The sequence below is a fragment of the Betta splendens genome, chromosome 10 (assembly GCF_900634795.4).
Source record: "Betta splendens chromosome 10, fBetSpl5.4, whole genome shotgun sequence".
NCBI classification, from domain to species: Eukaryota; Metazoa; Chordata; class Actinopteri; order Anabantiformes; family Osphronemidae; genus Betta; species Betta splendens.
In genome coordinates this window covers 13966669-13993353 of record NC_040890.2, presented here as the reverse complement: position 1 = coordinate 13993353, position 26685 = coordinate 13966669, and the positions used below count along the sequence as shown (strand labels likewise).

Below are 26685 nucleotides of genomic sequence, written 5' to 3'. Positions count from 1 at the left end.
GTTTTTCAAACGCGATTTGTTTTTCTCCCCGCGTCAGAGCCCAGCGTTACGACCCGGGGCGTCTGCTGCCCCTCAGGTCGCTGGTGCTGCTGTGGCTGACGCGTCCCCGTGCGTCTGCTCGAACGGCGTTCCAGCGCCTCACCCTGCGTCACGTAGCAGCACGGATGACGTCGCCGCGAGCCGCTTGCGTAGGAGCTGTAGTCGCCCCTCCCTCCTTTGTAAATGCAGTCACGTCAAACTGAAGCCGCAACAATAACTGAATAATACATCTGTGCTACTCTAACGAGTCCGCTTCCTCTCTCTCTCTCTCTCTCTCCCTCTCTCTCGCTCCCTCACACACAGATAAGTGCATGTGCTTGAGGTAACACAGGCAGCTCTCAACAGGTTGGCTGAAATCCACCATGTGTGGAAATACTGCACCAAACACGGCCCTCAATAATCAGACACAATAAGACAGAAGCGACACATTGCAGAGAACATCAGTTGTGAGATCATTCATATCTTACCTATTACGAAGTCTGCAAAGCAAAGCAATTTCTACAATCTTAGCACTCTACGAGGGGATGGGTGATGAAGGAGGCGGTCGGACACAGCGGGGGGTACGGCAGCATGCGAGTCTGTTTTTACTGCATTCCCTGACGGTACTGTACACTGGTCTGATTCTGATACAGACCGTGTGCAGTCACACACTCATGCTGCTGCAAGGGCTGGAGGAAAAGAAATGAAATAGAGAAAGAGATGAATGGGATGGTGTGTGTGTGTGGGGGGGGGGGGGGGGGGGGGTGTTGAAATGTTAAGCAGCAAAGCACTGAAAGACTCGACTGTACCCACTAAGATCACGGAGCCACAGGCAGAAGACGCGCAGGATGAGGAGGGGGGTGGGAGGGGGGGATTACCGTTTACTTACAGTAGGAATATGAAACGTCTCAATCTTGCATTGTGACAAGACTTTTACCTCGTGGCTCTTTATGGCCAGTTGAACTAAACCCATATAGAGAAATTGGCTAATTATGGAGCTCATTAGTGCAGCAGCTGCCTCCATTTATAACCTCATTTATTTTTGCACTTTGTTTTGGTCCGTGCATGCGCCTCAGGCTGGCGATGACCGAGTTAATGGTTTGGGGTGGGGGAGGCGGTCGTGGGGGGGTGGGGGATGCTGCACACCTCAGTCTAACAGGGGTGGGGACGCTCACGTACAGTCACACAGAGATGTGCACGTCGTGAGCAGTCGGACCCCAACGCTCTCACACTCATGCACACACATGCTTTAAAGAAGCGCAGCAGACGCGCTGCGACAGGAATAAAACAGGGCGTCTTTTGGATCGGTCCGAACAGAACATGAGAGGCGGGAGGGAGGGGGGTCGAGACGGGACCGGGCAGGGGTGAGGAGAACATGGAGGGGGGTGGGGGGTACGGGTGTAACACAAACCTTCGGGCTCTGCGCTCTCTTTGTGGACGACTTGCTTCAGCGGGCAGCAGAAGATTTCATGACACTTAGCGCGAAAGGGGGAGCCTTTACTCCTTATATCCGCAGAGTGGATGGAGTCCTGCCGTAACATAATGTACTCCTGGGTACCTGGGGCAGCGTCATCCTGGACTGCGGTGGTGCCACAACAGAATGAACTGGGGTTAGAAAGCTCAGCACACAGAAAGAAAAGGAAACAGCAACAACAGCAAGAAACCACAAGGCAAATGAAAATACAGACACGTGCTGTAATAACAGAGCGACTTAAAGGCAGATGAACAAGCGAAACTAAACCCGTCCTCGGTCGCTGAAAGGGGAGAAGTTATAAAACGACACAGGTACTGTAGAATGAAAACGGAAATAGAAACAGGCACGGAGGTGGAGGGGCAGCAAGGCAGGCGTGCAGAGTGCTACAGCATCTACAGCATCGACAGCATCTACAGCATCGACAGCATCTACAGCATCAGCATCTACAGCATACAGGTTAACCCCACCCGCATTCCCACCACACGCGCAGCAGTGCTTTCAATGCAAGCGGATGCAAAGGCATGCACGGTCCCGCGGCCGCGAGGTCTGTTGGAATTCAGCGCCGGGATCCTGTGAAAAGCCCCGTTTGTTTGAGCCGGACCTGCTCTGTCCTCTGTTGGGCACAGCCTCCGCTTGGATTCAATCGCTGACCTATTTTCTCTGTGTTGACGGATTAGCTCAAAGAGAAACCAGACAAACTATGTCTTTTTTTTTCAGTACAGTCACTCTGTAACTCTATGGCGTTACAGTACTGCTCATTGAGTAGAACAATGAAGAGAATGTTCGTTTCTGACATAAAATCAACACAACCCTTGATCTTTTTGATTTCCTCATATATTGTTTACCTGCTGCTGAAATACCACAGCTTCCCCTTCATAAAATCCTCTTTACTCTGGAAGCTGGGGGAGCATGAATGGGACATACTGTAGCGTTGCCTTGTTTCCTGCTCGTACGACTCTACTACATTCAAGCTCCCACACCTTGCCTTCCATGTGCACAGCATCATACAGAAGTACACTTTTTGTTTCAAACACAAATGAAAACTATGTGTATTTGAGGAATTTAATTAATATTGTTAGAAAAACACTACACACTACAACTGTACATAAAGTAGTGCTCTGTTGGCTGTTTAGATCTGAGCCAACCATGATAGTTGACTGAATGATGACATCCATAAAACATTTACCTACAGGCCTTTTGAACGGAGAGAGCATAGGAAGGACTTTATGTTTAGCCTCAATGACACGTTGCGACTGTAAAAAATGACACTATCCAGGTTTATGAACAAGGACAAATTGACTGAACTGAACCTGAATGCTGATGTGGCAACAAGGAAACACTCGCTATCCTGCAGGCCGTTCATTGCGTGACACTGGTCACCATCACACACACACACACACACACACACACACACACACGAATCACCGCCTGCTTGTTCCTGTACGAGGCTTATCGGCATCTCGGCGCCTCCTTCAGGCTCTTGGACGACCTGCTACACCGACACCTACACGTCTGTGGACGGTTTATCCATCGCAGCCTCTCACCAGGAAAACCACAGCCCTGCTGAAAGTTTAATGGTGCTTCGCAACGACAGAGGAAAGGTCTAAGCTTCCTTCCAGGAACATAACCTCATTCTCTGCTCCCAAGACGCAGAAATGATGCTGCTGTACTTGATGTAAAAGACCCTGAGCGAAGCGAACATCTGTCTCTTACAATGCTTTAAAACTGCTGAAGGAACGTAAATGCACATGTCATAATATCATGGTGGTTTTATTGTCTTATTAACTGTTTCCTGCTTTGGTTTCATCTGAAGCATTGAGGTACATTGAGTCACTGGCCTCCAGGTAGAAACTGTTAAACTGTTCCAAGGCGTGAAAGATAGTAGTCTTTCAGGAAGTTCAACAAATGTCTTATTCTTGCCTGCATTTATTAATGAGCTCTTTAGCTGCTGGCTCATCAGAGGTAATGAAACTGAGTGACGGCGGTGCCAAGGGGGGGCACCATGGTTTACAGCCCATCCCCTTCATCCTTGCCTTAGCCTTGATGAAGAGTGCATATTGGTATCGAAGGGTGCATGATTGATGACACAGCAGAGCTTCGAAGCTCGCTCTCTATCAGGCGAGATACTGGGAGTGAGCTGTCACCCAGGTTCATGATGGTCCGTGATCTACAGGCTCCAGTGTTGCCACTCTGGACCTTCAGCAGACCGCGATGGATGTCCTTGCCCCACTGGCAGAGATAAATCTACTGTAGCAGGGAGAACTATGAACAAACAAATGGGGGGTGCTGGGATGGATCTCCCTGTAGTTACTGTAGCTGAGATGTAGCTGTAGATGAGTCGTATATGCATTAACAAGCAGCTAGGAGATGGAAACAAGACGAGTCAGGATCAAATAAGGTTCAAGGTCGTGTGTAATCAGCCGAAACACTGTCAGGTCCAGAAAAATGGACAGCGGCCTCACATTTATTCCTTACATCCATCAAGAAGATGGAGCGCATTCATCACGACTTGACGGTATCCTCACTGAATTAGAATGTGAATTAAGCCCAGGCAGAGGTCTGCAGCCGAGGCGTGTGCTTCCAAACGGCGCGGCCTCGATGCGGCGGAACCAGCAGCAGAATCTAGCACATTGTCTTCTGGGAGGCCTTCGGTCCGGCCCGGCGCTATCTCAAGGAAGAAGAGTTTTATTTTGGCTGTAAGTCACCTTGCAGGCAGCGGAGGGAGTGTGTCGAGTTGAACTTGAGGTTTTTCTTTTAAACGCGGAATGAGCTTGCATTTCTATTTACGCTCTTTCTTCCCTCCGAGCACGTCGTTCGTCTCGCTCGCTCTCTCCTTTGTGTCGTTCCGCTATTGTTCTTTGTTCTTGTTTCCAAACAGAGGCACGATCGCATGGGAGAAACACGCTAACCTTTGCTAATCAAACGTTTAATTACTGAATAACCGGAGTAATGAGTGGCGAAACAAAGCACGAGTCCTCCACCTATTTCTCTGCACAGCGCAGCTCATTCATCACGCTGACACCCAGCTGCACGCCGTCGTGTCACACAGGCGCATTCAACTGTAGCACAATGCAACACATTCAAACAGGTTTGTGTGGGTTTTATTGATGCTCTATTACATTTTAAAATATGTCAGAGTCTAATTCCCCAAGTATAAAACAGCCACGATGCATTAAAGAGCACAGAAAAATGCTGCCAATTGCTGAAATGTGACACAAAATGCGATCGTGACTCATTGGAGCTACTCAATCACACCAATAGAGCGTAAGTGAAGGAGCTATGAATCAGCCGCAGAGGCTTAGGAAATAGGCACGTGGAGTGGTCTCGTTGCCGTTTCACCTACACAGCGAGTTATTATGATGCTGCAAACGTGCAACAATCGGGGGATGTTGATGTTGCGGAACGTGATACGTTCAGGCGTTCAACGTTGCTTTTGCCTGAGTCCCTGTTCCAAACAGCCACAAATTCAGAAAGACTATATTCGCTTCACCTTTTTGCCCTGAGAACTATTTCCAGGGCAACATTTGATTTACACTCAATAGTTTTATAATGGCTTTTAAAATCCCTGGAATGCACCAGTCAACTTGAAAATATGCCAAGTGGAGAAAAATCAATATGCACAGACTATTTGGGTCCGAAATGACTTCCTCCCGTTTTCTCTCTGGTGCAGGCACACACAGACACATATTTCTGAAATCTAAATGAATTTCTCATATATAAAGTCTAACTGGGTGCGATAGTTGACATTATTCGAAGCGAAGCATCCATAAAATGCATCTGCAGGTGAAGTGAGCATAGTGGCAGCCACACAAACAGAGCAGTGAGACGCCGTAACCTCTGTCCTTGTCATATGTTCAGATAACGCGTGGATATCGTGTGAACAGACAGGGATCAAACACACACTCCCACTAAGTCGGATTAATGCTAAGGATCCCTTTCACAGCAATTAACAGCTGACAAGAGCAAATAGGATTGTGAGGCATATACTACTGCATGTCGATCATTGGGCCTTAGATGAGGAAGACTGAAGCATTGTGGGAGGAGGTTCAAGTGTATTAGGATCAACAAAGGCCGAGTGGTAAGTGACACCAAGGAGCTTATGGTACAGTATCGAGTACGTCAAATCCGCCCCGAAGTCGCGTAGTGTGTGATCCATACGTGTTTCCATTCAGGTCGACTCCGCGCTCGCTGTCAGACGTCAAACCAGGTTACAAGGAGGGAAGCCGCAGTTCGCCGGCAGCTGAAAGTGTGTTTAATGAGGTGCACTTCATCTCCAGTCGAGGGTTTTAATAGGAAACATCTGTCTTCTTTTATACATAAGGCGATTAGCGGTGTCGACTGCCTCCTCCACAAAAAAGTGTCACGAGCCGGTGAACTGAACGCACCGGCGTTCGCTGGCGTGCGGCGCGATGTGAAGAGTTTTTAATGGGCAACACAACGTGCCCACACGTGTTTGCTAAAAGACTCTTTAAGCTGCAGTTTGTTTGAATACATAATATTACTGGGTCAACTACGTAATTGATTTGGGTGTCATTTGAAAATTAAAGGCATAATTATAAAGGCAACCTTTGTAAAGCTCATTTTCATGCAGAAAAGCCATTTGTACATTTCCAGCGGGCTTTCATTAGAATGAGATCATGTGCAGTAGGTGTTGGGACACATACGTACTGTATTGTACCAGAAAGAAGTGCATCTATATACTCAGGCTGCATCAGTGTAGAAACATGTCAAATTGTGTGCGAGTCCCAAACGCGTGGTTTGACCGCACACGCTGTGCAGCGAACGCGCCGGGGGCTCCGCGCCGACACAGCGTCATGCAGCCAGTTGCGTAAGAGCATCGGTCCCCGCGTGAGGCCCGCGGGCGCGAGCGGGGGGGACGGGGAGTCTGGGCCGCCGGCTCACGGAGCCCGGTGACACCGTCTGCCTCGGACCACGCATAAATCTTCCACGGGATCTAATCTGCCCGCGATTTACAAGCCGCGAACTGCTGGAGGAGAAGACGTGAACCACCGTCAAATGAGCGGTTTGAACCCAGCGAACGCTGGCTTCGACGTCCGCTCCGCTCACGTCATCATAAATAGCGTTATGTAACGGGAACGGTGGACTTGCTACTGCTTTCTGCTGGCTATTTAGCAGGAGCAGCGGTGGCCGTCCCCAACCTTCTGTTCACACAAGCCTCAGTGCACTTACTGGCGTCTCCATGCACAGCTGACTAAGTGCTCAGGCCCATTCCTCCTCCATCCGTCGCTACCAGCAAATGCAGGGTCGACCTGCGCACGCTCACCGCTTTGTTACCGCCTCGGCCCGGCAAGACATTAAAAACCTCAATGATTTATCTCTCGCCGCTTTGACACAGGTAATAGCTTCTATCGCACAGCCGTGTTGAGTAAGAACAAGATAAAGGCCCGGAACAACATGGACACTGAAGATAACGCAATTCTGAGCATTAAATCACGACATTGGACGATTTCTTTGAGCTGTTATGTCATTGGTTGCGAGGATCGTATGATCATATCACCGCTAAGCCTTCACTAGTTGGGACAAGTCTCTTTATTAATTACTTCCCCAAAAAAGTCCCTGTGCCAAGAACACAGTGTTGGACGGAGCGGCGGCGTCTCCTGCCCTCCGACGCCCAGATCAGATCCCAGATGGGCATCAGCACAACACACATTCACATTTTGTCAATGCAAACTTGCAGTCGTCCCTGTTAGGAGAGGAAAGGTAGCAGAGGGAGAGGGGGTGGAGGGAGCAAGAGGGGGAGTGGAGGCACAGTTTTAAAGAGCAGCACTAAGAGGAGGAGTGACCTTAAAATGTCATTAGTGAGTTTCACTAGAGGCTTTAGAGAAACAGCAGCAAGATGTGGAGGTAAAAGCTCTTCATCGTCTTCATTTCAGATAAACAACAGTTAAATGCTCCGGTATTACCACTCTGTTAAGTGATGAACATACTGTCAGTTCCAATTGACCCAAGAGTCCCAACTAGCTTGGCCTTGATGCAGGATTACATAAAGGACTCAAATCCAGGCATTCAGTGAGAGGAGATTTAGGAACAGCTAACGCCAACGCTATCTGAATCATCAAATATATGGGATTAGTCTTTGATGGCTCAGTTTCCTGATGATGCATTTTAAGAGGGACAAAATCCACAAACACACACACACACACACACACACACAAACACACACACACACACACACACACACACAAAACAGACACACACACACACACACACACACACACACACACACACACACACACACACACACACACATCCCTTAGTTGTTTTGCCAGTGTCAAGTTGGGAAAACATCCAGGCATTTGTTACGCCTTGTGATGGGAACCACAGCAGGACACCATTAAAAAAAAGAAAAAAAAATGGAAAGGACCAAGTTGTGTCTTCCAGTCTCGGCTCAGAGACCAGCTGAACTGGAACAAATGAGGTTATTCCAGAACAACAGTCGTTGAGACAGTTTTCCGTCTAAATCTAAGCGACAGGACGTCTCTTCACTCACAACCTTTTTCCCTCTAGGTCAGTTTTTTTTTGCTTGTGAAAGTTGTTATTTAAGGGTTTACTCTAATTTTATTTTAATTTCACACCAGTCCGTGTCACAGAAATCTCACAAGAGAAGATGCTAATCCTTCTTAAATTTTACAAAATCATATTTACTGTAACATGGAAAATTGCCTTATTTCCAGCAAGGACTTCACAAACAGCCCACGAAAATCCAATTAATCTAAAGAACGTTTGACAGATATAGTCACGCTGTACTTCAGAAAGTAGGTGAAATTAAAATACTGCTTTTTTGTGTCGCCCGACTCAAAATTAAACGTCAACACGTTTCATGTGACAAACCAACGTACAGAACAGTGGTTGTTGCAGCCTGACATGTAGAGCATAAATCAAATATCGTTCCAAGTGTTGTGGTATGACACAGATCGTGTTCACATGCAGCTGTTCTCCAGCCCCTCATCAGCCAAGCTGGTAACCAGTCATGTGGCCGACCCCCCCCCCCCCACCCCCCCCCCCCCCACACACACACAGCTCTCACATGGTCAACCAGAAGAAGCAGGGCCAGTGTGGAGCCCATGTCTGTGTCAGAGGCCCATCTATAAATATCTCATCATCTACTTTGAAGAACTTCAAGCCAGAGCTGCAGCTACATGTAGAGCGACGAGCGCCTCCGATGTTCCCGCTCCACATCTGTCTGAACGGACCCGACTAAACGGGCCTCCACCACCAAATCCACGTTCACAAAGCACGCGTTGCACCAGCGCTCAGGGTTCTGTGTGGGACTTCTGTGGCCTGTGTGTAGGATTTGGTGGCTAGTGTTTGTGTACACTGGATACTGTATGTTTAACCTGTCTCTCCCCCACCGGCGCCCTGTGGGACGCGTGGGTTGTGCAGGTCTTATCTCTAGTGGCACTCGCTCAGACTTAACATTAATCTACTTAAGCGAACGCTGTCAAAACACACGCTGCACATTACCAGCGCTCCAGCACAAATCTCACTTCTTTATTTTTTTCCGCCTTCGACTAATGGGCGTAGATGCTATTCAGTTTTTTCATCAAATATATTTTTGTACTTTGGAACCTTCAAAAGTAAACAAATATCTACAGTTACGGACAGTGTGAGGAATAAAGTATGAATATAGCATGCGTGAAGGAGCTACCTGTGCACTGGACACCAACTGATGCTAGCAGTGGAACCCATTACACAGCTGAACAGCCCAGCAGAGGCAGAGAGGGGCTGGATGGAGCTCTACAATTAACTATTACACTGAACTATGCAGACATGTAGCTGTGTATCTTCAGTAAGGGCCTTTAAGTAAACGTAGCCAACATCCCCTCACGCCGCTCACAGCTACACATCAGAACAGAGGTAGAAGAGAAATGGGAGAAAAGTGCCTGATTTCAGCCCTGATAGAAACCGACACTGCAGAGAGAAGCAACAGAAGGTTCACTCCTGCTCGTCTCACGCAGTCGCTGCACTTGACAGATGTAAAAATGAAACGTGGAGTAAAGTCCCCCCCCCTCCACCACCACCACTTTCATCCCACCCCACTCTGCCATAAGCATTAACAGGGTCAGAGACGTTGGGACGAATGATGGGGGTCTTCATGTTAAGCCAAGCAGATGCTTCCATTGAGAAACACAAGTGCTGGAGGTTTGATTTCAGGCCAGGTTCGCATGTCGGAGGCTCCGCTGAGAGCAGTGGACCCTTCGTGTGTGCGCTCACGCCTCTGTGCTGGAATGTTTCGGTCAACAGCGTGCGTCCGACGCCGAGTGGAGCTCCGGGCGAGGATATTATCTGGTGTTCACAGAGAGGCTGATCAGAGGGATTACAATTACACAGGAACTGCTAAGACGGCCCAACACGCGTAAAGGGAACCACACACCCGTCCTCATTCAGAACACATGCAAACAGCTGACTAATCAGAGCGTTGGGACTAAAGTAAATCATAAATCCTTTATTATAAGAAACGTGAGCTGTATTAAAGCTGCTGAGATTCACAGTTAATTAGGTAGCAGTAATGAAAGATCAAAACAATTTGAGAAGATGACATGAGAAGTTGACCAGGATTACATAATGTTAACACGCGTTTTCTAGTTGAAAGCCGGGTTGGGTGACGGTCAGCTGCCTTTTTTCCTTTATTCAAACACCACCAGGGAAAAGCTGGTGAAACACAGCAGAGCAGAACAGGCTGTCCCAGCACCTGTCCATAAAACAACACGATCTCAGTCTTCGACTTGGGGAATGGGACGCCAGAATATTTATTGACATCGTGAGAGCGGACGGCAGCTACAGAGGAGGAAGGGGGGTGGGGGGCATGAAGGAAAGCAGCAGTTGTTGATGAGCCGCGTGTGAAAGCACTTCTGTAACCGAAAACCACTTGTTATGCTGCCACACTATTCCAGAAGCGACCTTCGCTGCAGGAGAGCAACTGGAGGATCTCAGTCTCGCCTCTCAGAGCTTCAGCTTCACGTTTTGCTAAAAGACTGATGTCACTCATTTGCGAACGAACCGCAGCTTCCACCTGCACGGAGCCACCGTTGTGTTCTTCACGCGTCAAAGGAGCCACAGCTGCTTCGGCGCTCGTGTGTGTTTAAACAGCCAGAAATGAGCAGGAGCCAAGGCCGCAAAACGGCGAACCGTTTCACAGTGTTGCAGATAATCGCCATGACAACAGCATCCGTGGCTTGAAAGAAGAAAGGAGATGGAACGGTGGGGCTGAAACGCTGCCGTGTCACAGAAATCAATCACGAGAGGCCATTTTCCCCTGAGATGCAGGCCATTAATGTGGTCAATACCTGCCTAATGAGGAGCAGGTGTAACAATTAGGAATAGATTGCCACATCCTGGTTACCTGCCCTGATGCATCCACAGCCCATACAAAACGGGGCGATTTGTATGCATGTCAGGGTTTTTACTGTCTGAAAACAAAAGTGTGCATGTTGCTCTTGTGCTGTTGTTCCAAGCAAACCTGCAGATGTCACTTCAGCAAACACTGGAATAAAAGGCATGTTTGTCTACCGCTCCTCTGCAGCAGAAATCTCCGTCAAACACACTGTGGCGTGTTGAATATTTGATGACCATGTATGTACAGCAAAGGGCTATTTTCAGCAAGCAAGGCTGGATTTGACTCAATCACTGCAAAGGGCGTTCGCGCCGTACTTTATCTGCAATGCATTCGCAGCAGAGACGGCAGAAACGTTATCGCCGTTCCCACAATAGCATATTAGCAAGCGCAGCGCTGCATATGGCGCTAAAACCAAAAAGTGCCTCCCTCTGCTTCGATATCAAATTACTGACCGGCCTGAAAGCAATGCGTCCGTTCAGCCGTGTGGCGCAGATAAAGAGCCGTCCCCGCGGTTCCGTAGGTGAGTTTGCACCGGCGTCGCTGCCCTTTTGTTTCAACACAAAGCCAAGCAGGATGCCGGAAACAAATGCCGCGCTGCTGCAGCGGGCTGCTGGGAATGGCACCGGGCGGAGGCTTGTTGATAACGCAGCCATTACCCCGTGTTGCTGCCACGGGCCCAGATGTCCCATTCAACTGGGATAAAGAGACGCCGAGAATAACCCCAGTATCCTCGGTACTTCATCATATTACAGCGGGCGAAGAGGAGTTCATCAGGCGGCATGATTCGCATCAATAACAGCATTGCTGCTTGAATCAAAGCTAGAATTTGACCTCGGCCTTAAGTGAGTCGCCGTTACTCTGCGGAACTAGGCTCAGTTCAAAACACCAGTGACATGTAGCCACAGGGAGTAATTTCCACCAGATAAGGAAGAAGAATAAAAAAAGCACACTGTTAGCATGGGATGGCTCAAGCTGTAAAAGTGCTGGGTCTTGAGATTTCCAATGTGCCACTGGATTTTTTTAAATTTGCTTACAGTATTTTTCACAAGCGGCTTCTCGAGTTGGCATTTTCTCATCAGACCCAAGCTGAGATAACTGTGTTATCGTCAACCTCCCCCCACGTGTGCATGTAAAAATCTGTGCTATGCCCCTTTATCATTCTCTGGAGCCTCAAAGCTTACAGTATAACGTATAGGGCATCATCACTATAGGCTCATAGTATCATCACTGTTTATAACAGTGTTGTAGCTAATGTTCTGGTCACAGCCCACCGGGCCTCAAATGAGATTTGCAGCTGTTGCATTTGTCTTTTCATCGCGGCACCTCAGCCAACGTGAACCCACTGTGGCGAAAGCGCGGAGGAGTTTACAACTGTACACATTGTGCTCCCAGACTTAACTGCTGCCTTCTTTATAGTCAGTTTAATAGTAAATCCCATGGAGCGCAGATTAGCCTTAGTCCTTCATGTGACCTAACCACGAATACCCCATTCTGACCCGAGGCCATAAAACCCAGAGGGACCATAGTTCAGTACATAAAGCACCTTCGGTCCTGCTCAATTCCCTTAACGGAACTTCTCCCGGACGGCTCTGATTACCAAGGTACGTCAAGCAGCCATTAGGGTCAAGCAGTCGTTCTACACATGAACGTGTCCTGATTTACCAAAGCGATGCAGCTTCTGTCAGCGACAGAACAGATTATCACTGTGTGATTTAACCAGCAAGTGAGCCGCGCAGCAAAGTGCAATAACACGTAGTAAACCTAACAACAAAGTGAGCAGCAGCAGCAGTGTTGGTGAGCCACCCTCAAGGGATTATGGGTAGGCGGCGGTGGCTGTTAGCACTATTGTATGAAAAAAAGGGACCTACTGTATAAAACTGCATCCCATAGGGGTCAACCTAAGAAATACAGCTCCATCCCTGAAAATAAGGTAAATGCTCGCGGAGCAGGCAGGAGCGCATTCCCCTCATCCTTGGGATGCCTCCCAGCCCACGCGCTGCCCTGACCCTTGACCTGTGCCATAAACAGGTGTAATGACACTCTGCGGGAGCAAAACTGTGAACACGGCACTTCAAGGCTGAGAGCCTGATGACAGCTTAGCGACTAATCGATGCCTTAAATAAATCCGGTTCTGCAACGCAGCGGCCGACCCCAACCTTGGGTTTGACAGCTAAAACAAATGGCAGGTTCTGGCTTGTGGCACCAGGAGACAACATGTGAGTTAATGACTCTAGTGCAATTAGGGGTCTGACCTTGGGAAACAGGAATTACAATACTACAGTCTGTTGAATTTATTCCTGATGTGCAGCATTTTAGAAGCTTTTCCATATTTTTAGAGCTTCTTTTGCCATTTTGGTGCCATGAATTTAACCTCTGCCAGACTGGGCAGGGGGTCCGGCCGCCACGCCAGCACAACAGCTGATCACCTTTAAACACTGCCATTCTCTGTGGGAGAATGTGAGCACGGCCTTGCTGTTAGTCTCCATTCATGATCACTTGCAACCTGAACCAACAGCAGCAGACATGAGAACGAGAGAGGCAAAAGATCTCACCCTGATACTCATCCGTTATATTTGTCAGAACAAATAAGAAAAAACTACCACTGATTTCTTTTTCTGTCATTTTTAAGTGTTATTTTCCAAAAATAGCTTGTTGTCTGCTCCGTGCAGTTTAGCTCTTACTTATGAATAATTCAGAGAGAAAGGTACAGGTGAGCATGAGCTCCTCCACAAACAGTACTGCACCAAAGTCCTCCATGTATCAGTCTTGCCCCGTGTTTATGTGTTATGTCAAATCTAAATGTGTTCCTGTACTTCTGAGTAGAGTCTATATGGTCCATAGACTGTCTTTTAGCCTACATTATGACCTACATGAAAGGAAACAGGGCCACGGAGGAGACTTAAACACTTTTCTCCGTGTGTGTCTCAGAGGAAGCGTAAAGCCCTCTTTCTCAGACACATTTAGCCACTTAATAAGGCGTCGGTGGTGCGTTTGTGTGTAGGAGAGCGATGCGTTTAGACTCCACCCTCTGCCACCGGCGGAACGTGCTCATACGACCGTGTGATTCCAGCGAAAGCCAGGGCTGCGGTGGGAGCTGCCTGTACTGTACTGTATGTGCACCGCATGATGATCTCAGCCAGGCGGGTTCGGGGGTAGAGAGGATGGGAGCAGCGAAGGGGCAAAAACGACCAGTCTGAGCGAGGGAGCGTGGACGCAGAACTGGGCTAGTCCGATCCGGTCTAATCTGGGCTGGGTTGTTCTGGGTCTGTCTGTTGACTCTGCCAGTCTGCACCCACAGGGCCTGTTATTTTGGGAGCTCAGCTGAGAAGCGATGACAACATCGCGGGCTGCTTAAGCTGCTTACATTTCCTCAAGCACTCCCGGTGTACCATGGGAGCGCCTCGCTCGCGCCGCCGCCGCCGCCGCCGGTCGACGCATGTACAGACGAGCGTTCACGCGTCACGTGGAGTGATGTCACCGAGTACATCATGTAGGATGTCACCAGCGCTCCGTGTGATGCACAGCGGAGCTCAGTGTTAAGTGGGTTAATGGCAGGACTCGTCGCGGCCCTGCTTCATTACGTGAGCTGATGTTTTCACAGCCAGTGTAACTGCTGCGTTCCAGGTGAACGCCACTGAAACGACAACGAGCCGCAGACGGTGGCGCTAAAACATCTGGGCCGGGACGTTACAAGCTCCAAGTCAGTGTGTAGTCTGATGTAAAGACAGGAAGCTGAGAAGAGAAAAGAAGGTTGAAATCTTCTCTATAAGTGAAAAACATCTTTCAATAGGTCATCATTTAAATAATGTGACTGGCTGCAGATGCTCGTTTGTCCAAAGTGGAATCCCTGCTTGTTTCACCCTCTCTCATCCTGCTAATGTGAGGGAGGATGCGCTGCTTTTGTGACTGACCTTCCGACACAAAGGCTGAGCTGGAGGTCAGGCAGACAGTTCTGTTCCGTCTGTGCAGCGCTCGGACTGCTGCTGGTTCACACGGCGTCCTACAGCGCGCCAGCCCTCCGCCCATGAAGAAGGGAGGAGCGCCCTCGGGCCAGAGGAGTCGCGTCAGGCAGCAGCTTCTGCAGCGAATGCGCAGCACACATGCACGCAGCCGCATTGTGTTTGGAGCTACGTCTCCAGATAATGTGCAACCCCCACACCTCTCACACACACACACACACACACACACACACACACACACACACACACAACTGATGGAAAAGCCATTAGGTCTGTGCCAACTCACCCGACCCTGTCCTCGAGGGTTCACGGATCCTTCAAAATAAAAGCAGGGCCTGTGCTTTTACGGACAGCAGGAAGGAGCCGTCTATCGGCTGACAAACATCCCCGGAAACATGCTGCCACTTCCCGTCATATCTAACAGCCCCGCCGCGGGCTGGAGCTGAGGTCGTGACCGGTCCCGCTCGCAGCAAACACGGCCCCTCTCATGCATTTTGAATGCGGCGGCGCGTTTAATGCATCCCTGGCTCCGTCGTGGCGAAGCACCCGCGAAGGTGCACGTCTTTCAAGTCCTTCGGGTTGTAAACGAAGTTTGCGGAGAGCAACGAGCGAAGAACGTGGAGAATCTATCCATCTGCATGCTCAGTATGCTCCAGCCCCTGTTTTGCCAAGTTATGAGTAAATACACTGCTCTATTGTCACTTCATTGGTCCAAAGCCATATTCTGGCAGCATGCTGAGCTCACAGATGGACGTGTGCGGGACGGATCACAGAATGCCGAACCGGGAGCAGGTCAACGTTTCAGGCGCACTTTGCAAACAGGAGGGTCTGTAACTGTAATGAAGACCGTCATCGTGGCTCCGTTCCTTCACGGCGTCTCAGCTGATGGGAACCTGTGTCGTCTCTAACCTGCGCGGGCGCCTCCGCGCCCACACAGCTGCCTGTTACCGAGCGCCGCCGGCTCCGCCCGGGTCAGCGCCGCTCCGTTTCCCACCCTGGCTTTCACCTCCCCCTCAGTCGGCAGGCAGGGCGCCGTGACACAGCCACTCATTAGGAAGCGGCAGTGGGCAGACGGCGATCGCTTTGCAAAGACAAACAACTTAATTAGTGGCAACGCGGCTTTAATAAGTTCCGCTCAAAATAGTTGTGGGAGAGCGGGCGGGAAACGCGGCGTCGCCGGCTCGGTAATTACGTCGGCTTTCACATTTAGAGGGAGGGAACGCGGGCGCTGGGGTTCGCTCCTGCTGCGTCGCCAGGATTCTGCAAGTGTTCGTACTGCGGCCATGTGCAACTGATGTGAATGACATCCACCTGAGCGCATCTGGACCAGTTCAACCAGATCAGGATCCAGAGAAGCAATCATTTAAGTGGAGTCGGAGCCGGTTTCATCACTCGAACGTCTAATTCACGCACGCTGCCTTTCATTCAATTTGTACTCGCGATCTTGTGCTAATTAGTGTCTCATTATTAAGGTAGTGGCTAATTACGCAATGAGGCACTGGGACTGCCTTCTAATGTGCAGTTCACTGGGGTGAATCTGAGTGAAAACAGCAAAGAAGCAGCGGTGCTGTTTCAACACGCTAACTAATGCTACAGCATTTACAGAGGCCACAGTTCAGCAGCTCAGCTTCCTCAGAGAACAGTTTTATTATTATCATTTCACAACCTGGAAATAAACAGATGGATTTTTTTAAACTGTTTTTTCTGCTAGTCCATTAAAACTACTGTTTACTTTGATTGCAAACTTTTCACACGTTCCCAACATCAAGTGTCCTCACACTGATCCCCATGGAAAATGACGTGTAGGAGCAAACTTCTCAAACTCCGTGAGCGACTAGCTTTTACGAGCTCGTTAAGGGTGCAGCCTAACGAGGACCCGCTGGTTCACGTGGCAGCTTGGTTGGGCTGCAGGTACCCCAGTGTGTGAGTCCGGTGCAGCAGCTCACACGGAAGCTGAGCAGCCGTCTGTCCCTAGGAGAGTTCCAGTGTGAAGCCTCACAAACACCACACGCATTAGCTGCTCTGCACCTTCAGCTGACGGACATTTGCATCTGTAGTGTCGTTAGCTTTAACACCTGAATCCACGGAATTGGTCAAATACCAGTAAAGTAAAATATATGACGAATACTAAATCTGACTGAGGTGCAGCTATTAATCAGACAACATTTCAGTCTAATAATCTTTGCCTACCTGTGTCTCACTACGCAAGCGCTCCCTAATGAGTGCGATGACTATTTTAGCGTCGCCGTGAGGGCTGCCTCCACACAGTGTTAACAGCATTTTGTTCATCCCACCAAGGAGGCTCACAGTCTCCCAACGCAGTGTGTGAGCACGCACACAGCGCTACACGGCACGCGGTGCAGCATCATTACATTAAAAGCGCCGCTGAGGTGCAGCAGTAATGACTTTTACAAGTGTAATATTTTACATGGGGCTTCAAAAGTAATTACAGCTCACTCTGAACTGAGGAGCTTTACGCTACAGTAGGTGTTTGACTATACTTCACAGTAGATCGTTGTCCTGGTTCAAACATCTCTGAGCACTTGATGAACAGCTACAGGAATGATTTAATATTACTGTATTGTTGTGTGTATTCATTTATGGTTTTGAAATAAAATACAGAAGAACAACTGAAAACTTATTTTATTTTAATAATCCAACAATATTTTTCAATGTATTAATATTTGTGACCTCCTGGATTTAATCAATCAAAGTGATAATAATAAAATAATGACAGACAAACACCAGGTGGCCCATATTCTGTTTTATAGGCAGCTACAGAGATTAAACTGGCCGCACAGACAGAAACCACAGGAGTGAATATAGCTCCTGTGTGATGGGTTTTCTGCCAGATGTGTTTTAAGGATTTTATGTGACACAAAGGTCTGTTTACTATGAATAGCTCCTTAAAGATTTATAAAACTGCTATGTGTGTACTGGTGTGTCGGACCAGGGGGAACGACTGAACGCTTGATGGCCCGGCACATAAAGGTCAGAAACACAAGAGCTGCTCAGCTCACGACCAGCGAACCTTTCCTGGTGCCCTGAAGCACATCAGCGCCTTCAGACCGTCGCTAAGGAACAGATTAAAGCCAGATTCTCAAACGAAACGTCTCTAATGAGTATCCTGGGCTGTCAAGGAATTATATGAAGTAAAGCAACTTAAGCAAATTAACATTTTCCACGTCCCCGTGTCCCACTGCACCCCGCGAGCGCTTCCGAGGCATTTAGCCGTCATTCCATGTAACCTTTTCCAGCCTGCCTGCAGCGCTTTGTCTTCTTTATGGCAAACAGCTCTGCTTTACTGGATTACTGAGATCGGTGCCTCACGCACACACACACGCACGCACACACACACACAGACACATACACACAGACACACATGTACGCACGCACACACACACCATTGTTTCCTCTGTGCTCTGCAGTGAAGCCAGGGACCTGTCTCCTCTGATTATATTGAAAATGATGTGATCATTCACCACGGAGAATCTCTGATGACATCTGACACAACAAAAGAGGAAAAGTTGGTGAGGTAAGAAACGGAGTCACGCCGTGACCCAGCAGAAGCTTTAGTGACTGAGAGGCTGAACTAAGCTACTCCAACAATGTGTCACGTCAGCCTTTTCCAGAGCCCCCCTGCAGAGTCCAGGATCCAGGATCTGAGGTTTGACTGCTGCATCAAATGAAACTCCCCAGTATTTAGTTCAAGTTAGTGCAGTGAAAGGACTGATCATTGTCCATGTTCTGAATACATTCATAGTTGTATTCACAGGCCTGACCTTCTAGCCAATCGATTGAGGTTCTGCAGCGTTCCTATTTATTGTAAAGGACTCGGAGTACGTTAATAGGAAAACTGAGCAGGCATCACGTACAACGTCTGAAACCACAAGCCTCCATCGACACATATCAATCTGCTTGGTGCTGCTACTTTCACAAACCCACACCTAGAACACACAGACCCACAACTCGCTCCAGCAAGCCTTCCAACAACAGCGTCCCAGAGGACCGCTCATTTACTGAGGCCTTCCCGCCCTTCCTTTGCTCCGTCTTTCGGGCTCAGAGCGCGCGTGTGTGTGTGTGTGTGTGTGTGTGTGTGTGTGTGTGTGTGTGTGTGTGTGTGTGTGTGTGTGTGTGTGTGTGTGTGTGTGTGTGTGTGTGTGTGTGTGTGTGTGTGTGTGTGTGTGTGCAACAAGCGCATGCTAGGAAGGCACCTTGGTCCCCACCCGCCATGAGCGACGACTCCCGTGCTTACTGGGGCTTAGTTGCCGTGGCAGCGTCTCATTATGTAAATGATGTCTCTCTGATGAGAAGGAGGCAGGCGCAGCCATGATGTTCACTGCTCCAGACTGTGTAAAATTGGCTTCAGGGACCAGTGAAGGATCGTGGCTATATTTAGCAGTCAGTCCTAACAATGTCTTTCTTCTCTATTCTTTCTCCCATCCCTGAAACAGAAGGCCCACTCACATTTAACACTTGCTTCATCAATTCCACAAAGTGTGCACTCTAATATTACTGAAACGAACACGCCAGGGTTCACACCCACATTTCATTACAGACTTTGACATTTACTACACGTGGGCTTCGCTGGGTGTGATTTTAACAGACCCTTCCTCTTTGATCTCCTCCTCCCTGCTGAATATTACGTTCCAAATGTTCTCTCACATCCTCTGTCCTAATCAATGCTGAATGAATATGTTGTCTCTGAGGACCTGGACTAATGGCTTTCTGCTATATATCACTCCTTATATTAAAGCTTAAGAAAAGCCAGTACTAAGTGTCTTGTTCATTCCAGTCATTAAACACGGCCCAAGGACATGAATCTATACAGTATGTGCTATACATATATATATGTATAGCACATACTATATACACATATGTATATAAATATATGTGATTCAAATTAAATAAAATCATTTCCCCAGCCTTTTCCTCTGGGCCATTATTTACTTTGTGTTAACCTCTTTTTCCCATGAGTGAAGACACATAAAGGCTAAATATAAATCACTCATAAGGAGTGAACTCGTTTCATTGAGGCCGTCTCTCCATGTGTTTGTATGAATGACAATTAGAATGTGTAGAGTTCTCGGCCTAGAACGAAAAACACCCTAAGGCTTTTTCGCTATAGTCTTTTTGTACAGTGTCTCTATACAATCAGCTATGTTTAGTGTGTAACCCAATGATCAATATAATCTATGCCAATTACCTGCAGAGTGCAGGGCACTGAGACATCACTGTGGGGAAAACGTTACGTCATTCACCACTGCAGAGTTTTAAAAGCTGAACTTTTTTCCCATTCCGACAAAAGCTGACGACTAAAATAAAACGCGTGCGTATAAATAGAATTTACATACAGTCTGGGGCTGAAACAAAGCGTTACTCGGTGCCAACATGCAGATATTCAGACGTTTCTAGCCGCCGACTAGCTGCCTAAAGGAAGGTTTGCGCCACACATCTTGTAATCTCACAGTCAGCGTGACTGAGGTGCAGCAGGACACAGATGCGCGTCAGTGTGAGGCCTGGTTGTGATTGTGAAATGAGATGAGGTGCAGCATTAGAGGCTTGTTGTCTGCTGCTCCAGCTTGTTACTGCTCAGACCACCTCTAACCCGATCACTGATCCAGCTGGAGGCAATCGTTGCTTCCCACACTGTCCAGTTAGAGCAATGGCTCCATTTTACTGCTAATGCTCCAGTTTAACCACTTCTACTTTTTACCTCCCCTTCTTAATTTTCCAGATTTACTATTAATCCTGACGTTGGTTTAATTTAAATTAAATTATAGCATCCAACAGGTCGTAAAGCCTAAAAATGACAGTTTGAGACCTTGACTTCGCTCTGAAATATTTCAATGATGTCACAGTGAACAGGAAACACAGCTCCCTTCAATCTTTATCTCACAATAATTCTACTTGAGGCAGCTCTAATCCCACCAGGCTCCGTGCGGGCTGTCTTGGATGACGACAGCAATTCATGGTTTCTACGGTAACCTTGGGATGCGATAATTGCTTCTGTGACCTCATTGTGCACTCAAGGCCTGCAGTAGCTCTCGGCGGTGTCACGCACGCTCTGCTGCAGCGATGGAAATCTAAAGAAATTAGGTGAAGAATGGCAGATGATACAGTCCAGTGTCTAAAGCGGGGCGTTGCTTCTGCTCTCCTGAATGCATCAACTTACAGACCGACACGGTCGTGATGATTATTCCTTGATAGACATGTCACCGAAATACCCTCTTGAGCTTTTTCCGACTTCCAGCGCCGCCTCATCCTGAGCCGAGCGAGGAACTCGATGTGGCACACGCGGCCCCCAGTGTGACAGTGAGCCCCCGGTGGTGTGAAAGCTCACAGACCAATGAGTCAGTGCTGCCACATGCTCAGTTGCATAGACGAGCTCCTGCCGTCCCCTCAGACGGACTAACAGCATCTGACCTGCATGCAGCGAGCCCATTAGCGCCCACAGATGAACTGTCATGCACCTGGCGACCGCTTTGCGAGGGGCTTGTCTTCTAAAAAGGGTTAGTGGGCCTCGCTTCGCTGACGTCATTGCAAAGCGGTCTGTGACATCATTTTAAAGATGCAGCGAACGCACAGCATTTCTAAATATGTCAGGCCCAGTGAAGAGACATGTTTTGTTTTTATCCTCAGTTATTCTGTTTAGATGGGATTAACTAATGCACAGGTAGTAAATGCCCAGCAGCCCCAGCACCTACAGGTCAGAGGTCACATCAGGGATCTTATTTAAATGAGAGGCTTTAGCTAAAACATCACTAATACGGACTAAAAACTGGGTTAACGACTGCATCTGTTGCTGTGTCTGCGTCCTCCAGTGTTTAGGAAACAACGGCAAGATTCAGCAGCGAGCCAGATGTTTTACCGGCCATGGTCATTTTGTTAACGAGGATTAAAACCCTTTCGTGCGCCCGGGCGACATTATTTGGAGTGGAAGCCAAGTGACGCGACCGACTCGGGCGAGGATGAGGAGACGGAGGAGGGTGAAGCTGAGGAGGAGGCCGATGCAAGGGAGGCAGCTCATAATTCACCCATTCACCTCAGAGGACTCTGTGGATTACCAGTGCGAGCTGACTAATGCACCAGAACAGTCAGGTATTAGAGGTTTGAGGGGCAGAACCCTTCTGGCGGTGGTGACGTCACAGCAAAGTCAAGAGAAAGCGAAAAGGATGAAAATGTACAGGGCGCCGTGCTCCTCCGAACGCCGCGCTGACAGAGGGGTTGAAGAGATGGGATCTGAACATTCCCAAACAGCGATCAGCGCAGAAGCCCGCGATGGAGAGTGACAGACCTCTGATGCGGGCCGAGCCAGTTTGCTCCAGGCGGCGTGGCCCGATCTGCGTCAGTACCGGGAAAAGCATCTGACAGGGAACGACTCCGGCGCTCTGACACCTCCCAGACCTTCAGCAGAGCATGTCCTCGTGTTTACAGGCACAGGAAGATCTTCAACCGACTAGTGGAGCCTTTAACTTTCAATGGGACACTTCCTTGTTTTGATTGTTGCAATGAGAATATTTCACATTTCTAATAGTAAACATGCGTTCAATGTGCAACAGACGTTCAGTGCTCAGTTCGCAGAGCCAGAGAGCTGGTTGGAAACTAAAACGCCTCAACATTATTTTGCATTAGTATCTTTAAGCTGACCCTGTCAAACAGCAGAAAATCCTGTGAGCTCTCTGGGTTCAAGATTCATTTGGAATCATTTTCTAAAGCTGCGGGATTAGAATTTGAGGACCCCCACATGAAAATCTCCCGCGCTACCAGTTGAGCTCACCCACACTAATGCGACTGCCTGCCAGACTGTAATAATCCGTCAACGTACGCGTCCTCCTGTGCATACGTCCACCATGCCGCCCCCCCCCCCCCCGACCACACTCTGCTTCAAGCGCCTCCTCTGAGACGAAGGTGTTGCGTGGAAAAGGTCTTAACGACCTTGTGGACGACGCGTGGCGTTGCCGATGACATTGGAGCAGGTGTCAGTGATGCGGATGACACCGTCGCACGCATTGTGTTAAGTGAAGCGGCTCCAAGTTCCTCCCGGGCCGTCTATTGATCTGATCTGCGACCGGCCTTGTGCTAAATTAAACCGCCTGTGAGGCCCAGGTTCCAGTCGGTCGGTGAACGGAGCTGAGGTGGAGCGCGCTGCATCTGCACACGTCACGGCTCCGCGTTCTCTCCACGGGGTGAACTGGGGCCTGTCTGACTAAGCCAGAAAACAGATCACCGTCACAATGTCACACTCGGCGCCAGCCACGAGGAAGTAGCCGTCATGAAATAACAGCGAGCTGTGCAGAGGTCCATAGACAACGCATTTCATTTAATATAGCCTGGTTTGGACCAATCAGCATTTTCTAACGCTAAGTATAATAAATGGCTTGTGTCCTGAAAAGCAGGGCCGTCACAAGCTTCCGCGGGCCAACAGCTTGCAGAGGAAAGCGGTGGGACGCGGCAGGTGGTCCTGGCTCTAATGGACGCCTCCCTGAAAGCATTTGTGGGACAGGTGGTTGCCAGCGCTGGCAGGGTCACGGCACATTTTCACCGGGTTCTTCCCGCGTTTTTGGTGCCATTCGAGCGTGTGATGGAGGGCGGACGGAGGCTTCGACTCGGCACCTTTAAACCCGAAAGGGCCGCGTGGGGTGCGTTTTTATATGTTTATCTGTCGGGCACCACATGACGTTGAAAAGAAAAAAGAACAGACTGTTACTGACTACATTAAAAATAATAATAATAATAATAATAAAACAAGCGAACGTTCATTTCAAATTAAAACAACATATTGTAATTATTGTTAATCCTAAACTACTGCTCAAACCTGCAGAATATTGACTTGCACGGTGCAGGTGACGACATGAACGAAGAGCTCCGTCGTTGCCGGATGCAGCACTTAGTGACGCCGACAGGCCGCGTCATCACTCGTAGCAGCGCTGCCAAAATAAGCCAATTAGGTTTATTGATCTGTTGTGAGCACCTTAAGCGGAGCCGGGGATCAGATTGAATCGCTGCACTGTAAATAACACAGAGAGGCTGCCAGCGCGTAAGTGCCGCGTGTTATTACGTCGCACCCACGACACTCGTGTTCGCACAGCGGATGGGGACAATAGGAGACGGAGCACGGAGTTCCCTGTGGATCGCTGCTCCGTCCGTCCCCCAGCTCCTATTTGTTCCTCTAGTAATCTCTAATAGAAACCGAGACAAAGACAGAGGCGCAGTAACATGTGTCCGTGCGTAAAGTGACGTCCCCCGTGGACGGGGTGGTTCACAACGTTTAAACCGAGCAGGTTTCTCCAGCAACCCTGTCTCCGCTCCGTCTCCATGGCAATGGACGGGCAGTTTACATCCTCTCGTTCTCGGGGGAAACGGGGCTTTTTTGTGCGCCATAGGGTCAAAAGCTCGGGCTACGTGCGCGAGGAGGCTTCACGCGTCACGGCTGTGACCAGGGTGTGCGGCTCAGTACTGTATGCGGACGAGACGCGGCCGAGAAACATAAAGGGACATTTCCACGGGTGCCAGTGACACGGCGTTGCGTTGCTAACGCTGAGTTCCAACGGCGTCGCGTCAACCCAGTCCTACTGATTGATCGTGCACGCGCCAGGTGACACTGTAGCCCACAGGTCCGCAACCTCGACGGCTCCGCTCGAGTCAACGCGAGCGGAGCGTGTGACGTGGAGGCGAGGCGTCGCGCGGCGTGCAGGCCTACAGTATCAGCTGCGTGGCTCTCAGGCAGCGGGGACCACATGCACCGAGCTGGGAATGGCTCACTACAGAGCGGCTGCTATGGCTTTGTGTCGAACCTCAGAGGGCGAATAAAGCACCATGCAGGGCATGAATGAGCGCCTGGAAACACACAAATAGACCCGCGATGCGGCAGGAGAGCAGTCTGTGCGAGGCAGTGCTCGCCTCTTACCCTTGGAAGCATCCTTGTCTTCTTTAGGCTTCGCCACTTTTCCGCTCATAGATCCCAGTTTGGATGTGTAATTCCCGATTTAGGCAAGAATCGTAATCCTTTTAATCGCAGACTGTCCTCAATGAAATCCTTCCCAGGGCGTCCAGGTGCTGAGATAAGGGCTCTGCGAAGAGAAAGGGTCTTCATCAAAATTACATTTCTCTTTCATAACGCGGCGGCGGCGGCGCTCGGTGTCAACGCGTGGCCGCGCGGCAGGACGATGGAGCGCGGCGTGGAAACGGCCAAGTGTTCGATTTCTCGAGCAGCGGCCACGCAACAAATATGTTTGAATAAGACACGAGAATGAGCGCGTGCCTGCGTGTGTGTGTGTGTGTGTGTGTGTGTGTGTGTGTGTGTGTGTGTGTGCGCAGCCTTTCCAGCGGTTTGTGACCTACCTTATCTCCTCCACGTTTTCTGCTACATCAATGCACATTGATGAAAGGAAACGTCCCCACCATGAATCCCGTTATGGTGAATATAAAAAAGCAACACAACGACCTGCGCGACTGTGACAAAGGAGAGGAACAAAGGGCGCAGGTTCTTATTTCCCCCCCAGAGGTCTTCAATCAACGCCGAGGAGGAGAGAATAGAAGTCAGTGGAGCGTCCTATGTACAAATGAAGCCCTGGTGAAACGCCATCCAGCGCAGCCTCTCTTCGTGTGAAGCGTCGCCTGCTCCTCCGAGCGCTCGACGGGCAGAATCAACAGGATACGTGAGCAACGTGCGAGCGCGCCCCCCGTGTTCCACAGGCGACTCTCACCGTGGGCATTCGCGTGTTCGGCTTCAGTGCGATCGCTGCGGTGTCGAAGGCGAGCCGCTCCGTCCATACATGCAGCCAGCTCGCGCGCTCGTGTGTGTGCGTGCGTGTGCGCGCGTGCAGGCTGCGTTGTCGATGGTGTGATGAATTAAAGCAGGCAGTGCTGCATGATGCTCACCATCTTGCTGTTGCTGTCATTCAGTTGCCTCTGCGGAGCATTGCGTTGCCCGTTCACACGCGACCTGCGTTACGTTTCAATGTGACGTTTCTTTAACTTTACAAAATGCACGAGATGCCGTTTACGAGCAATAACCCGCTGGAGAATAAAAATATCCACTGGTGTTTATTTTAATCATATTTGTGAGTTATCTTATTTTTTTTCAAAATAATAATAAAAACTATAGGCACGTAACAAACGAAATGCCCCATGGTCTCAGTATGTTCATCAACACTGATATTTCCCAGCAATGTACAACATAATTGCAGCATCCAGACCAATGTGTTATATAATACAGGATCACTTCAAGGAACACAGCTGCAAAAAAAATGATTTCTCAAAATTTCAGGCTTGGTTCCGTTCGGTTGTGATAATGGAGGTTTGGAGCCTGCAGCTAACATTATTCTGAGCCCAATTCTTCAAAAATAAATTGACATAAAGCATAAAATCGAGCCAAGATGGGTTTTTTATCATTCACATTCACGTCTGTTTCCAATGATGAAGATTATCATCCTAAACAGGAAGCAGCAGGATCCACGAGGCCTCGTTGTGGGGACAGTCAGTACCAATAAAACAGCAGCATTTAGAGTCATTTTAACTTCAATCACGTGGTTTTAAAGCTAAATTGTGAGATTCGTACCTGCGAAACCTTCAGAAGCAGGAAGTTACACCTGATCCTTCATGGACTCACATTCACATCCACCTCCAAATGGAACGTGAGCAACAGCCCGAGGTCCAAAGTGTTTTTCACCCTCCTGATCCACCTGTAGGGTCAGTGCTTCTGTTCCGGTTCTGGTCCAGGTCAGTCGGATCTTCCCGTCACATCTCGTGTCCCTGCAGGTCTGTGTCTCGGCTCTCAGTGGCAGCAGAAGGAAACGACCTGCAGGTTGAGGGTTACAAGATCTATACGGTTGCTATTTTTAGCAGACACCGGACTCCCTTCAAAATTTCTT

General features: G+C 49.1%; 1 protein-coding gene across 3 annotated transcripts in view; it reads right to left on the bottom strand.

Moving 5' to 3' along the window:
• fgf13a (fibroblast growth factor 13a) overlaps positions 1 to 26610 on the bottom strand; it is a 55143-nt gene extending 28533 nt beyond the window's left edge. Inside the window, exons 1-3 of one of the 3 annotated variants that reach the window (XM_029164334.3) lie at positions 26373 to 26610; positions 24720 to 24882; positions 1430 to 1597 (exon numbers count right to left, since the gene is read on the bottom strand). In XM_029164334.3, the coding sequence (XP_029020167.1) occupies positions 1430 to 1597; positions 24720 to 24768 (217 nt within the window). In that variant the 5' untranslated portion in view covers positions 24769 to 24882; positions 26373 to 26610. Of the gene's footprint in view, positions 1 to 1429; positions 1598 to 24719; positions 24883 to 25153; positions 25682 to 26372 lie in introns of those variants that run through there. The other 2 variants (XM_029164333.3, XM_029164336.3) reach the window with 2 other exon arrangements.
• Positions 26611 to 26685: the final 75 nt, after the last annotated feature.